The sequence below is a fragment of the Bos taurus genome, chromosome 8 (genome assembly GCF_002263795.3).
Source record: "Bos taurus isolate L1 Dominette 01449 registration number 42190680 breed Hereford chromosome 8, ARS-UCD2.0, whole genome shotgun sequence".
Classification (NCBI taxonomy): domain Eukaryota; kingdom Metazoa; phylum Chordata; class Mammalia; order Artiodactyla; family Bovidae; genus Bos; species Bos taurus.
Genome location: NC_037335.1, coordinates 78008347 through 78023524, shown reverse-complemented (window position 1 = coordinate 78023524; position 15178 = coordinate 78008347). Strand labels below are relative to the sequence as shown.

The 15178-nt window shown below is 37.2% G+C and overlaps 1 protein-coding gene across 6 annotated transcripts in view; it reads right to left on the bottom strand.

Annotated features, from left to right (window-relative positions):
• Positions 1-15178, bottom strand: part of NTRK2 (neurotrophic receptor tyrosine kinase 2) — a 411482-nt gene that overhangs the window by 341382 nt on the left and 54922 nt on the right. For all 6 annotated transcript variants that reach the window (XR_003035866.2, NM_001075225.2, XM_010808129.4 and 3 more), the window contains exons 6-7: positions 2916-3052; positions 2270-2402 (exon numbers count right to left, since the gene is read on the bottom strand). Coding sequence is in view for 5 of the 6 variants with exons in the window: in NM_001075225.2 (NP_001068693.1) it covers positions 2270-2402; positions 2916-3052 (270 nt within the window). In the remaining variant the exon portion in view is untranslated. The remainder of the gene's footprint in view (positions 1-2269; positions 2403-2915; positions 3053-15178) is intronic.

Sequence of the window (15178 nt, the reverse complement as noted above, 5' to 3'; positions counted from 1 at the left end):
CAATATTTTGTATCATCATCAAGTTTGATTTAACTTTTACAGAGAGCTTCAGAAAGAATCCTTTCCCTGCTCTGCCTAAGATCCACGCATCATAGGCATCTTTACACCTATTCAGTGTGAGAATCAACTCCAAACAGATCCCAGTGATTTCTGACAGTGGAAAGGGCTCATTTGAAGTTGACTTTGGTTTCTAACACATATGCCTTGATATTATGGAGATTAATCACCAAAACATTGAGGACCACTATTCTTACAGGGCTTCCCTAAATAATACAATGACAAAAATGACTTTGGAAATCTTGCTTGAAGCCTGGATCTCACATAAATTTTCCAAAAGAAATAAAACTGGTCAATGCAAAGAATGTTACTCCTGATGTTGACTGATTATTATAAAGTCTGATAAATTAATATATTTTTCACTGTCAATAGTAAATGCTCTTTAAAAGCATCACTTTTCATTACAGTATAGTCCATTTTTTCTAGAATTTCAGATGCATCAAAGTTTTGATCCTTTAAATGTCTGAGGTCCTATCTAAACCTGAAAAACAAACTAGAGATTATTTTTAAATTAAATATAAAGCACTTTATTCTTAAGGGAAACAAACATTATCAGGTAGCATCTTTAAACAGAGTACTTATCCTAAGTGAAGACACTTAAAATCCCTCTTAAGTGGGATTCATGTGGTCCATTTTCATGTGGTCTGACTTTGGTAAGTATAAAACTGAGGACAGGAAAAGACCTTTGAGACCTAATAGTATCATTTTTTCAGATGAAAAAACCCAAGTGCTATGAGGTTAAGTGACTTGGCCAAGGTTACTAAGTGAGGAAAATCTGGACCAGGCATCCAGAACTCCTAATGCCCTTCCCTTCATGCATCACTTCCTGGTTGTACATGTTCATCACACAAAGTGGGGAAATCATAGCCTGGCAACAAAGACATCTGAATGGGTCACTGCAAAGGATCTCTCAGTTGTTAATATTCCCTATCACTTATTTCTCATTATCTAAACCTTGATAGACTAGACCAGCTCTCCAGACCAGGGAGTCTACATAGATATTAACCTAAACTGAAAAACATTTGAATTGGAGTGCCCTTATTTGTAGGTCTGTGTGACAAACACAAGGATCACAATAGGGGAGGGACAATACTTACCTTCCTCCCACCAGCCCAGGTCCCCATATGCCCAGGCCCCACTTCTTCCTGCCACCACACTCCAATGTGCTTTTTGTGAGGTGTTGATTTAAGGACATAAAGTTGGAAGCTTGGTTGTACATGTTTGGGGATGACACTGACTTCAAGATTGGTCAGAATCATGAGAAATTATCAGTCCCAGACCTTCTGGGCATCGGGGTAGTATTGACACCGGCAAAAGGTTGGTGATTTCAATCATTCACTCCAACAGTCACATAAGGAATGTGTGTTATGAGTGAATGCTAATCAGTGTACCAACACCTGTGTCCACGTGTGTGTAATGCACATTCATACTTGTGCACACTCGTGTTTTTCTCAGCCAAATCCTAATTCAGAGTAAAACCTCATTAATTTATACCATGGCAGCTCAGAATTTGCAATGATGTGAAGAGTATGTATTTTTTTACTGAATATGTACATCATTCACATTGAATGAAACAATCTGGAATATTAAGATATACATTGCATTGTTTACAATACTGGAAAACAATGTACATATACTAAAGAAACATTAATATCCTTTATCTTCAGAAGACAGAAACTTAAAGCAATTATAATAATAGAAGTTTTTTGCAGGTAATAATAATTTTCAGCCATTTTAGTAGTATTCCTTCCACTTCCCACAGAAGCTTGATGTCAAACTAATGAGGTTTATTTTTTGTATCAACAATATATTGAATATGAACAGCCAGCCCAATACTTTAGGTATCACAACTTTAAAGGTTCATATTGCTTTTAGAGAGAACAAAATTTAGAAACTAGTTTATCAAAATTTAAACTACAAGTTATTAACAAAAGGAAGATAACCAGCTCAAAATATGTTCTATCAAGAAAAGACAAGATAAGGCACAAAAGGATAAGTTTAAGATCGAAAAAGAAGCTTAAAGACAACACATGAACAAGAGAGATTAGCAGAAATAGAAGGATGGAAGGAGCTGGTAGCATTTGTTAATTAAGGACGCAGAAAACACTGCATATACTTTTTTAACGCACAAAGCAGCAGAGGTCCCCAACCACAAATGCGGGTGTGTCCACGATCTTTTCTATTAAAAACACACGTTGATCTGATTACGTACAATGTACAGTGAGGTTGACAGAATCTTGATCTTCTCCTACAAGATTTTCTGCCACACAAGAGATTTGCTTTCCACTGTCATCAGATGAAATGTTAGTTATCCTTAAGGAGCCCTGTGTGTGGCTTGTTTCATTCTACAAATGAATTAACAGACAAAAATAATCTTGATTAGAACTGAACCCAATAGTGAGAAGATTTGGCATTTCTTCCCCTAACTAGAGAAAATCATCTGTAACATTAGAAAAAAAATTCCAGTCTAATCAAGCTCAATAAAAGGGGCAACTCAGACGTTATTCTCTTATCTCCAGATTTTAATTATAAACGTGTGAAGCTGATTTAATCCTTGAATTCCTACTTACCTTCCTCGAAGGGAAAAAACCACAGTGAGAGTCACTCACCTTGCTCATGATGACACAAAAAGCTTACTAGAGACCTACAGACTTCCAATCTATGAAGTATACGTAACTAAAATACAATCTGCCTTAGTCTTTGTTTAGTAAGAATAGACAGAAAGTAAATACACAACAGAACTCATTGTAAACCTCTCTCTGTGGCCCTATAAAATATTAAATGATCATCACTAGGTTAATACAATCTCAAGTTCTGAGATATTCTCATCTCTACAAACATACACACACAAGACTCACCATATGCTTGGAAACCAGATTACCGACATCCCAGTACAAATTCGGAACTGGGTCACCTGCAACAGTACAAGATAATGTGATAGACTTTCCCTCCTCCACGGTGAGGTTAGGTGCGGCCAAATTTGCTGATGGCAAACCTGTGGAGCAAGGAAAGTAAAGGAAGACATACACACATAGTTAGGTGCATTATCAAAGTAACAGCAACAAGTTGAAAACTCTCTCTGCTTTAAAAATCAATCATTATTTGCTTTCTGAGACTGACTTATGTTGATCCGAAAAAATGCCAAATTGATAAGCTTTACAGATTTGATGAGAGCCAAAAGATGTGCAAAGAGATTTGAAAACAAATTTTGCATGTGTCTCAAAAACACCATTGCAGAATAATCTTTTATTTTTAAAAAAACCCACTAGTTTGTAGAACTACATCTTCTGGTTCTTGTTCTGTTTTACAGTTATCAATCCAGTTGTTTGCACACAGTCATTGTATTTGTAGAACATCTTATTTTTCCCTCAGTTTTCTCTCTTTCATTTTTTTACAGTCAAGGACAAAAGGGTGGGAGGCATCTACAATTTTTGCATAAACCCATTTTTTTCCATTAAATAACTCACAAATCTAACCCACTACCAGAACTAGATTTTTAAAGAGATAAACTATGATCTTGAAATATAAGTTTAAAAAGCAGACCAAGATTTTGAAACAGTCCAATTATGGAAGTTGGTTTCAAAGCATTTTTCAAAGATAATTAATAAATTTGAACCATACAGCATTAGAATGTTTCAAAGCTATATAAATCATAGTTAAATATTACAGGTATACTTGGTCACCTTATTTATGACATGATGAAAAAAATTGTATAGATCATTATCCCAGTGAAAAGCTCTTTTTTGGAAAAACCCTGAGAAAGTATTTGTTACCAGATGAAATTCTGATGCTTATAGACATTCTTTAATATTTCAAGACAGCTTCATTTTTGTACTTTTATATTTCCTAAGTCAGCTTTTCTTATTAATGGTATCACTTCATTAAACTATTATACCATTTGGGTGTTTATACTGCTCTTATTCATAGTATTTTTAACATGAAGGTGGGTCTCAGAATACGTCAGGTGTTGACAGTCAAGCAGGCCCCTCGCTTGGTATCAGAAACTCACCTTAGGACTGCATTCATCCCAACAGCTCTGTCCCATGGAACTATAACACATCATTAAACTCGGGAGGACCCACAGGTCAGAAAAGGCAATTCATCTTCAACAGCCATGAAATTTCAATTAGCCTGCCCACCTAAGGGTTTCTGACCTGCCACCTTCACAATATTATGCACAAATCCTTCTCTTAAGACACAGTCCTTACTGACAACACTATTAGTATTTATTCCTGAAACCAGACTACAGCAAGATTTACATAGTATATGTCTCATGGTATTCCCACAATTGGTAGAGGACTTTCCAACAAGATCTGGCTTTCAGTGGCTGGTGTGACATCTTCAGAACCCTTCCTTCTTGTCAGCCTTTAATAGAGAGCAGTGTTGTATCTTTCACAAGGTTCCAAACAGTCCCCTAATATACTGAATTTATATCGAGCAATGAAACATATACAAGTGATCAAGAGTCAGTGCAGTTGACTGGAATGAACACTGGGTCAGGAGTCAGAAGCCCTAGACCCTAAACCTGGCCCATACTATGTGCCATCAGGTGAATCATTTCTCCTCTCTCAATGTGATTCATTCTGTATTAAATACACTGTTCAATCAGAAGATCTAGCTAGGATTTTTCCAGCTCTAGAATTTGGTGACAACTTTCATGACAATTAAGCTTCCCAATGTAAGAGGCTTGTCATGGCAAGATATTAATATAAGGAATGGGTTTATTTTTTTAAAAATCTTGAAGCTGGTGGTATGATCCAGGTGACTTTTTCCAGATATGCATTTCTTTAAAAAAAAAATACATAGCCACATAGTTTGAAAAGTCTATAATTCTACAAAAAGTGTTTAAAAAAAATATTCAAACTCTCTCTCAGATCAGGAATAAGACAGTGATGCCCACTTTTGCCACTTTTATTCTACATAGAATTGGAAGTCCTAGCCACAGGAATCAGACAAAAATACATAAATTAAAGATATCTAAATTGAAAAGGAAAAGTAAAACTGTCACTGTTTGAAGACAACATGATATTATACATAGAAAATCCTAAAGACACCACCAAAATAATACTAGAACTCATCAATTAATTTAGTAAAGTTGCAGGATACAAAATTAATATACAGAAATCTATTGCATTTCCAGACATTAACAATAAACTATCTGAAGAAGAAACTAGGAAAAAAAATCCATTTACAATTGCATCAAAAAGAACAAAATACCTAAAAATAAATCTAAGAAGGTGAAATACCTGTACCTGGAAAACTTTAAGACACTGATGAAAGAAATTAAAAACAACACAAACAGGTGGAAAGATATATGGTGCTCATGGATTTGAAGAATTAATATTGTTAAAATGACCATACTACCCAAGGTAATTTATAGATTCAGTGCAATTACTATCAAAATACAAATGGCAATTTTCACAAAACTTGTATGGAAACACAAAGGACCCCAAATAGCTAAAACTATCTTGAGAAAAAAGAACAAAGCTGGAAGTATCATGCTCCCTGATTTCAAACTATATGATAAAGTTACAACAATCAAGAGTATGATGTCTGTTTATCACTCATTCGTGTCTCTTTGTGACCCCATGGACTGTATAGCCCACCAGGCTTCTCTGTTCATGGAATTCTCCAGGCAAGAATATTAGAGTGGTTGCCATTCTCTTCTCCAGGGGATCTTCCCAACTCAGGGATCAAACCTGGGTCTCCTGTGTAGCAGGCAGATTCTTTACCATCTGAGCCACCAGGGAAGCCCAAAGAGTATGATACTGGCACAAAAACAGACACATTGATCAATGAAACTGAAGAGAGAACCTGGAAATGAATTTGTACTTACATGAACAGTTACTATTCTACAAAGGAAGCAAGAATATATAATGCAGTAAAGATAGCCTCTTCAAAAAATGGTATGAGGAAAACTGAACAGCTACAGTCAAAAGAATCAAAGCTAAACTACTTACTTATACCATGAACAAAAAGAAATTCAAAATGAATTAAAGATTTAAATGTAGGACCTAAAACCATAAACCTCCAGAAGAAAACACAGGCAGTATATACTCTTTGATACTGGTCTTAGAAATTTTTTTTTAAATAAAGGGGGAAAAAGAAAAATAAATGTAACTTTGCTGTTGTTGCTATTTAGTTGGTAAGTCATGCCTGATTCTCAGCAACCCCATGGGCTGTAGCCTGCCAGGATCCTCACTCTATGAGATTTCCCAGGCAAGAATACTGGAGTGGGTTGCCAGTTCCTTCTCCAGGGGATCTTCTCGACCCAGGGATCAAACGCATGTCTTCTGCATTGGAAGGTGGATTCTTTACCACTGAGCCACCAGAAAAGCTCAAATTTAACTACAACAAAGTAAAAAAGATTTTTCAAAGCAAAGGAAACTATCAACAAAATGAAAAGTTTCCCTTTGAACAGATAAATATTTGCAAACTATATATCTGATAAAGGATTAATATCTAAAGTATACAAAGAACTCATGTAACTCAACATAAAAAAGAACCATTTAAAAAATGGGCAGAGGATCTAAATAGACGTTTTTCCAAAGAACTACAGATGTCCAACGGGCACATGAAAAGTGGTTCAACATCACTAATCAACAGGGTATAAATCAAAACCACAATGAGATAACACCTCACATTATTCAGAACAGCTACTACCAAAAAGACAACAAATGACAGATGTTGGCAAAGAATGGAGAAAAGGGAATTCTCATGCACTATTGGTGGAAATTCAAATTGGTGCAGCCATCATAGAAAACTGTGTGGAGATTCCTTGAAATTTTTAAAAAATGGAGCTATCATATAATCCAGCAATTTCACTTCTGGGTAATTAATCCAAAGAAAACAAAAACACTAATCATAAAACATGTCTGCACTCTTATGTCCATTTCAGCATTGTTTTTACAATAGCCAACCTAAGTGTTCATCAGTGGATGAAGATTAAGATGTGCTATACAAATACAATGGAATGCTACCCCTATAAAGAATGAAATCTTGCCATTTGTGACAACATGGATGGACTTAGTATTATGCTAAGTGAAATAAATCAGACATAGAAACACAAATACTGTACAATGTCACTTATAGGTGGAATCTAAAAACCAAAGCAAATTAAACAAACATAAAATAGGATATAGGAAACAATCAGATAGTGGCCAGCGGAGAGTGGGGTAGGAGAGGAAAGAAATAGGTGAGGGAAATTAAGAGGTATAAATTTCCAGTTGCAAAGTACCAACAGGTGTGAAATGTACAAAAAGGACAGTGTAGGCAATATAGTCAATAATTATGTAATATCTTTGTATGGTAACATATTATAACTAAGGCTGAGCATGGTGATCATTTGAAATGTATAGAATATTGAATCACTATGCTGTGTATCTGAAACTTAATAGAGTATTGTAGGCTATTTATACCTGAAAAACACACCAAAAAAGCAAACTTATAGAAAAAAAGATCAGATTTGTGGTTACTAGGTGCTGGGGGTAGGTGGAAGGAGGGGAGATTGAATAAAGTAGTCAAACGGTACAGATTTGCAGTTACAAGTAACTACTAGAGATATAATTTACAACACAAGGAAAAACTGTTTCCATTTCTTCAATTTTGTATCTATATGAGATAATGGATTTTCACTAAACTTACTGTTAAAATCATTTCATGATGTATTTAAATCAAATTGTGCTGTACACCTTAAACTTATACAGTGCTGTCTGTCAATCATATCTTAATAAAACTGAGGGAAAACATAACAACTACACACACAGGGGGGAAAAAGAAAATATTCAAACTACCATGTGAAAAATAGTACCCATGTGGCACTATTTCCTGCTCCCCAGAAGCACTCATTTCATCTCTTTTAACTTCCTTTTGGGTATTGATCTCTGTATCACTAAATACTGTGCTTATATTGCTGCTTCCTGGTTTTTCTGTTTTAACATAATCTACTGGCCTCTCACCATGGAAGATGAGAACTCGGCTCATGTTCATACAGAAAGGCAGCTCTCCTACATGCCCGTACTACATTCACATCACTCTGTGTTCATATCTTACCATATGCTATGAAGTTTTGTTGTCTGAATGTAAACATGAAGTTTACTATGTTTATAAACCTTACTGATAGCTGAAACACTGTAATAGTTATATTTTATCAAATTTAAGATTGCATTAACTATAGGATGCAGTACTGTGATAAGAATCACTAAGAAAGGGAAAAAAACTATGTCAATTCAACTATGATGTAATGCCTTCTCACCACTTAGATTTGCATTTAGTGGTTAGACTTACTGGGTAACCCATCTGTTTTAAACCTTTCTTTCCTGTATCCTGTCTTTTTTTATCTGCTCTATTTATGGGGAAATTTCCTCAGATTTACCTTGCAAGCTTTCTTTTGATATTTTCATTTCTGTCATACTTTTAGTTTCCAAGGCTTGTTGTTGTTCCTGAATGGTCTGCTATTATTAACACTCTTGTGTTTATTTCATGGAAGCAAGATCTCTTCTAATCCCTAATATCTATGAGACATTAATGATAATTTCTTATCAATTTTTCTTCTGTCTAAATCAACTTTGTTTCTTGCAACTTTTTCTTTCTTTGGATGTTTTGTATTTGTCTTTAATATAAGCTTTTCTCAAACAGTTTGTGGTCTTTGGCTGTTCTTTAATCTTTAAGAATGGGGCACTAGAATCATTACATATTATTAACTGCCAGTATCATTGCAGAGTTTCACTATTATCGGCCTCTTTAATGGATACCACCTGGTGTCAGTATCCTTAAATCCTTCTCTGGATGGTATTATAGGTCAGATTATGCAGATAATTCTCTTCCAGTGTCCTGTTCAGAAGGGGAAGAAAACTAGAAATACAGGTTTCTCTGGCTTCCCTGGTAGTTCTACGGGTAAAGAATCCACCTGCAATGAAGGAGATCCCAGTTTGATTCCTGGGGTGGGAAGATCCCCTGGAGAACGGATAGGCTATCCAAAACTCCAGTATTCTTGGGCTTCCCTGGTGGCTCAGACAGTAAATAATCTGCCCAAAATGCGGGAGACCTGTATTCCATCCCTGGGTTGGGAAGATCCTCTGGAGGAGGAGATGGTAACATACTCCAGTACATTGCCTGGAGAATCCGCATGGACAGAGGAACCTGGGTTCGCAAAGAGCCGGACATGACTGAGCGACTAAGGACTGGCTATTTAAAAACAGAACTTTCCTATGAAACCTTTTGAAAGCCGAAATGACATAAAGCAAAGCAGCAGTAACCTTAGCACACCTGCTAACAAATGCACAGAATAAATCAAGATAAAGCATAGATTCTCACAGACACAGCTCAAAACTATGGTGGCTTGATGAGATGCTGAGTGTAGTTCCCAGGAAGGAGCTTGGTGGTGCCACTCCCACTGCTCAGGGTGCCCCCTGCCTCTTAACAGCTCCATGCAAAACAAATGCTGAATGCCATTTTTGCTCCTCACCTTGTTTTGTACAAGCAAAAATCCTCTTCAGATTTCTTTCAGAAGAGCAAAGTGGTATAAAGCAAACAGTTGTATGTAAACCCATCATTCTATGACTCTCACAGCCTCAACTCTACTTGGAGTTCCTCATGATCTTTGTTTTATCCTCTTTAGAAAATAAACTTCTAGTTCATATACACCTGGGATGTACGGGGCAAAAATCTTTCAACCACTCTCCTGTACACTGAACTCTCACTTCCTGAGCCTGGTAGAAGTTCTGCAATATAAACTAAGCTCTCCTCTTGACTTTCCCCATTGCTAACTTGGTAACCAGTATTTTCAGCCTCAGTCAGTCACTACTTATCCATCTACTTCCCAGTTTGCAACTGCAAAACCACAAATGTTTGTTGACTTCTCTCACATTTTCTTGTATTTATAGATTAATCTGCTGAGTCTGGAAAAACCACAGAGCCAGGGCTTGCCGTGGTGCTTGTTCTTGAGGTCTGAGCTCCTCACTAGCTGGCTCCATCAACAGACACCTTTCCTGGAACCTCAAACATAAAACAGTGGTGTGAATCTCCTACATTTTACAAATGTATCTAACAGTGTGGAAATTTCAAGCACAAAAGAGGTTAAAATAGAGATTCTCAGCAGAGAATGCTATGCCATAATCTTAATTTCCCCTGTAAAATCTACCATGTTTTTTTTTTTTCCTTCAAGCCTAAATTTACATGATTAACAGTTCTAAAAATGTTTGCTTAATTACAGTACTAGCTGTAATGTTTATTGTGCATTCACTGTACTAGGAAGTCTTATCTAGTACTTTATATTTTTGTTAATTTAATTCTTACAACCAAACTTGAAGTATTTGTTCTCATTCAACTAATAAAGAATGTGAGTTTTGGAAAAGTCAAATACCTCTTCCAAAGTTGCCTAAGTACCCGGGATTTGAACTCAAAGATGAAGGTGTTCACCATATAACACACTATCTTCCCAGACTGCATATATCCATTTTAGCACAGACTATAAATACCAATACATATCCATAATCTGGAAATTTGGTTCATTTAAAAAATACTTATGCATCTATTTATGAGGGAAGAGTGAATCTCCTTTATTTACAGAGAAATTGTATCACCCTGTCATAGCAGTTTCCAAAGGAATCTGTGAAAAATTGGCCAAGTCTAGATCTTTTAAATGTAAAGTCTTCCACAAATGAGTAAGCATCTGACTCACGTTAATTCTACAGCATTAATATGCTGGCCAAAGACTCAATAATGGAAAAAACAATCTGTACTTGAAATATCACTTGAGGTTTAATTAGCACAATAAAAATGAATTGGGAAGCATGAATAGCCAAGGCAGGATAAACCATTTGCCAGGCACTACTTCCTGGCTTAATAAGATTTGAAATCAGCACAAGTACAGAGCAAAGCTCAGCAATGCCTCCAAGAGCCTCCAGCACTACGGTAATGGGATCCTGATTTAAGTTTCAGGATCTTTACACTCTGAGAAACCTCACTAGAGATAAGAGATGACCAGCTGCCTGGACATAAGAGACACCTCTGAGGCCTAGAAGAGCCCAGTAAAGGAGGCAGCTCATCAATGTATTGGTTAAGGCCCTGACAAACAGATGTCAGTTAAAATCAAACTCACTCATTAGCTGTTTATTTATAATACTTGGTAAGCTTTCAGTTCTTCATGTAGAAATAGGGATACTGAAGACATCTACTTTCTAGAGCTTTTAGGATGGCTAATAAGATACTATGGAAAATATTCCAGATAATGTCTAGTGCATATAAAGCCCTTAATAAGTATTAGCTATTACTGTTATTACTGGAGAGGTGGCAAGAATACACAGAAAAACTATACAAAAAAGATCTTCACTACCCAGATAATCACGATAGTGTGATCACTCACCTACAGCCAGACATCCTGGAATGTGAAGTCAAGTGGGCCTTAGGAAGCATCACTATGAACAAAGCTAGTGGAGGTGATGGAATTCCAGTTGAGCTATTTCAAATCCTGAAAGATGATGCTGTGAAAGTGCTGCACTCAATATGCCAACAAATTTGGGAAACTCAGCAGTGGTCACAGGACTGGAAAAGGTCAATTTTCATTCCAATCCCAAAGAAAGGCAATGCCAAAGCATGCTCAAACTACCACACAATTGCACTCTTCTCACACACTGGCAAAACATTACTCAAAATTCTCCAAGCCAGGCTTCAACAGTATGTGAACCATGAACTTCCAGATGTTCAAGCTGGATTTAAAAAAGGCAGAGGAACCAGAGATCAAATTGCCAACATCTGTTGGATCATTGAAAAAGCAAGAGAGTTCCAGAAAAACATCTGTTTCTGCTTTATTGACTATGCCAAAGCCGCTGACTGTGTGGATCACAACGAACTGGAAAATTCTGAAAGAGACGGGAATACTAGACCACCTGACCTATCTCCTGAGAAATCTGTATGCAGGTCAAGAAGCAACAGTTAGAACTGGATGTGGAACAACAGAATGGTTCCAAATAAGGAAAGGAGTACATCAAGGCTGTATACTGTCACCCTGCTTATTTAACTTATATGCAGAGTACATCATGAGAAATGCTGGACAGGATGAAGCACAAGCTGGAATTAAGATTGCCAAGAGAAATATCAATAAACTCAGATATGCAGATGACACCACCCTTATGGCAGAAAGTGAAGAAGAACAAAAGAGTCTCTTGATGAAAGTGAAAGAGGAAAGTCAAAGAGTTGGCTTAAAACTCAGCATTCAGAAAACTCAGATCATGGCATCTGGTCCCATCACATCAAAGCAAATAGATGTGGAAATAATGGAAACAGTGAGAGACTTTACCTTTTTGGGCTCCAAAATCACTGCAGATGGTGACTGAAGCCATGAAATTAAAAGATGCTTGCTCCTTGGAAGGAAAGTTACGACAAACCTAGACATCTTATCAAAAAGTAGAGACATTACTTTGCCAACAAAGGTCCATCTAGTCAAAGGTATGTTTTTTCAGTAGTCATGTATGGATGTGAGAGTTGGACTATAAAGAAAGCTGAGCACCAAAGAATTGATGTTTTTGAACTGTGGTGTTGGAGAAGACTCATGAGAGTCCCTTGGACTGCAAAGAGATCCAACCAGTCCATCCTAAAGGAAATCAGTCCTGAATATTCACTGGAAAGACTGATATTGAAGCTGAAACTCCAATACTTTGGCCACCTGATGCAAAGAATTGACTCATTTGAAAAGGCCCTGATTCTGGGAAAGATTGAAGGCAGGAGGAGAAGGGGATGACACAGAATGGGATGGTTGGATGGTATCACTGACTCAATGGGCATGAGTTTGGGTAAACTCCAGGAGCTGATGATGGACAGGGAGGCCTGGCGTGCTGCAGTCCATGGGGTCACAGAGTCAGACACAACTGAGCGGCTGAACTGAACTGATTTACTCTTATTGGGCTTCCCCAAAGGCTCAGTGGATAAGAAACCTGTCTGTAATGTGGAAAACATAGATGTGGGTTTGATTCCTGGGTCGGGAAGATCCCCGGGAGGAGAAAACGGCAATCCACTCCAGTATTTTCCAGAAAAATCTGATGAACAGAGGAGCCTGGGCTATAATCCGAAGAGTCACAGAGTCAGACAGGACTAAGCGACTAAGCAAGCAAGCAAGATTACTGTTATTACCAACATTAATATGAATATTTAGCTTTAATTGGTACATCTGAATTTAAACATGTGCATATCTTACATTTTGTCAAATTTCTTCAAATAAAAATAACAAAGCCATAGCATGATATCACAAAGAAATGAAATGTACTCAAACAATCATGGAAACTATAAGATCAATGGAAGTTAAACGGTTCTTTTAGAGTAGGATTTCTTAGCTTTTAATATACTAATGTGCATAGTGAACATCAGAGTTATAGAATTTTCTATAGTTTTTTACTTCTTTAATCTTGATTTTTTTTTTTCATACACAGAGCATCTCAAGAACTTAGATGTTGCACAGAATGTAGGGTGGGGAAACTTTGGTGGGCTAGATGATACTCAAGCTAGTTCGGAGAAGGAAACGGCAACCCACTCCAGTATTCATGCCTGGAAAATCCCATGGACCGAGGAGCCTGGTGGGCTACAATCCATGGGGTCGCAAAGAGTCAGACACGACTGAGCGACTTCTGTGTTTTTAAAGCTCAAAGGGATATGGGTCACTGAAAAGGATATAAACCAGGGCAGAATTTCTTAAAGAAGTAACAGATTAGTTAGTTACAACATCAAGATAAATGGAATTGAAACAGAGATGCTACCAAGAGAGTTGGGCAGTACTGCTTAAATAATGCTCAAGAGTTTCTATTCTTAAATTGTTTCCTCTTGAGAGAAGATGAGCAGCCCTGGGCCCACTCAGCTTTGCCTTTTCTGTTCCCCACTTTGGTTATGTGTTGTCACTTTCAGAATTGCACTTTTTTCACCTTGTCATAGTAGCTGCCAAAGTGTGTTTTTATAAACATGGGGTTCTAGAGTGCTGGCTTCCTGGGGCAGAGGAAAGAAATGTGTGTTGTACAAAATCAGTACCTTCATATGTTTAATAAAATAGTTCTATTATTGAAAAAAAAAAAAGAATAAATAGTTGTACAAGCAAAAATCCAAGACCCATGTCTAAACCCTTGCTACTCAAAGTATAGTGTATGGAACAAGGTGTTTGTTATAATGTAGACTCTCAGATCCCAACTCATACCTGTTGGAAAGGAAGCAAGTTTCGCGGGGGAGCTGCATTGCATGGCAGGCAGGATTTAAGTTTCCTGACCAGGGATTGGACCCATGCCCCCCTGCAATGGAAGCATGGAGTCCTCACCCCTGGACCACCAGGGAAGTCCCAAGAAGCATTTTTTTTTAAAAACAAGAACTGCTGGTGATTCACGTGCACATTAAAGCAGCTTGGGAAGCACAGATCTGAAGAGAGTCAGCCTTTTCACTGAAGAGCTGATGATTTTCTGCTGAGGTCTGCTGGCTGGTATATCCTTTCCAGCCACATCCAGGTCAACAGCCATCGACATTGCTTCATATACTGGTGCACACTTCTTAAAAGTTGATGATATTGACTAGATCACTAATTCAAAGTATGTGCATTCTCAATTCCTAATAATTGAGGAAAACTAACTTCTAAACTTTTTGAAATATCAACTCAACTTTGCAATAAATGAGATGGGTCAAGTTTGGGTTTTAATTTCAATATCCATCTGCAGGTCTGGATTATGTTCTTTTCCACCTCATTTTAGTGAGCCTGAGCTCTGTTCATTTCTTATTAGATCATCACTCCCTGGGTATACAAATATTCAAGTAAATTATGATTTTTGTCTGCTTTCTGTCTTCTCTCCACTCACTTTCTATCTTCTTGGCGTATCTTCCTATTTTTGTGTCCCCTAAACATATATATATCACTGCCAGGAATGAAGCCAAAATGAGCCTGACCTATTTAGAAGTGGCTGCTTTACACCTGGTTGCAAAAATGACAGAAAATTAGCAAAGTGACTTTCCAAGCTCAAATGGGAAGCTGTGTTTCTAGGCTTGTGTGAGCTGTCATGACAGTGACAGCAACCACAAAACTTCTAAAAACAAAAATCTGAACAGCTGCTGACAGCTTAGAAAAAACAGCTTTATTTGCCTTCTAAGAAGATAAAGA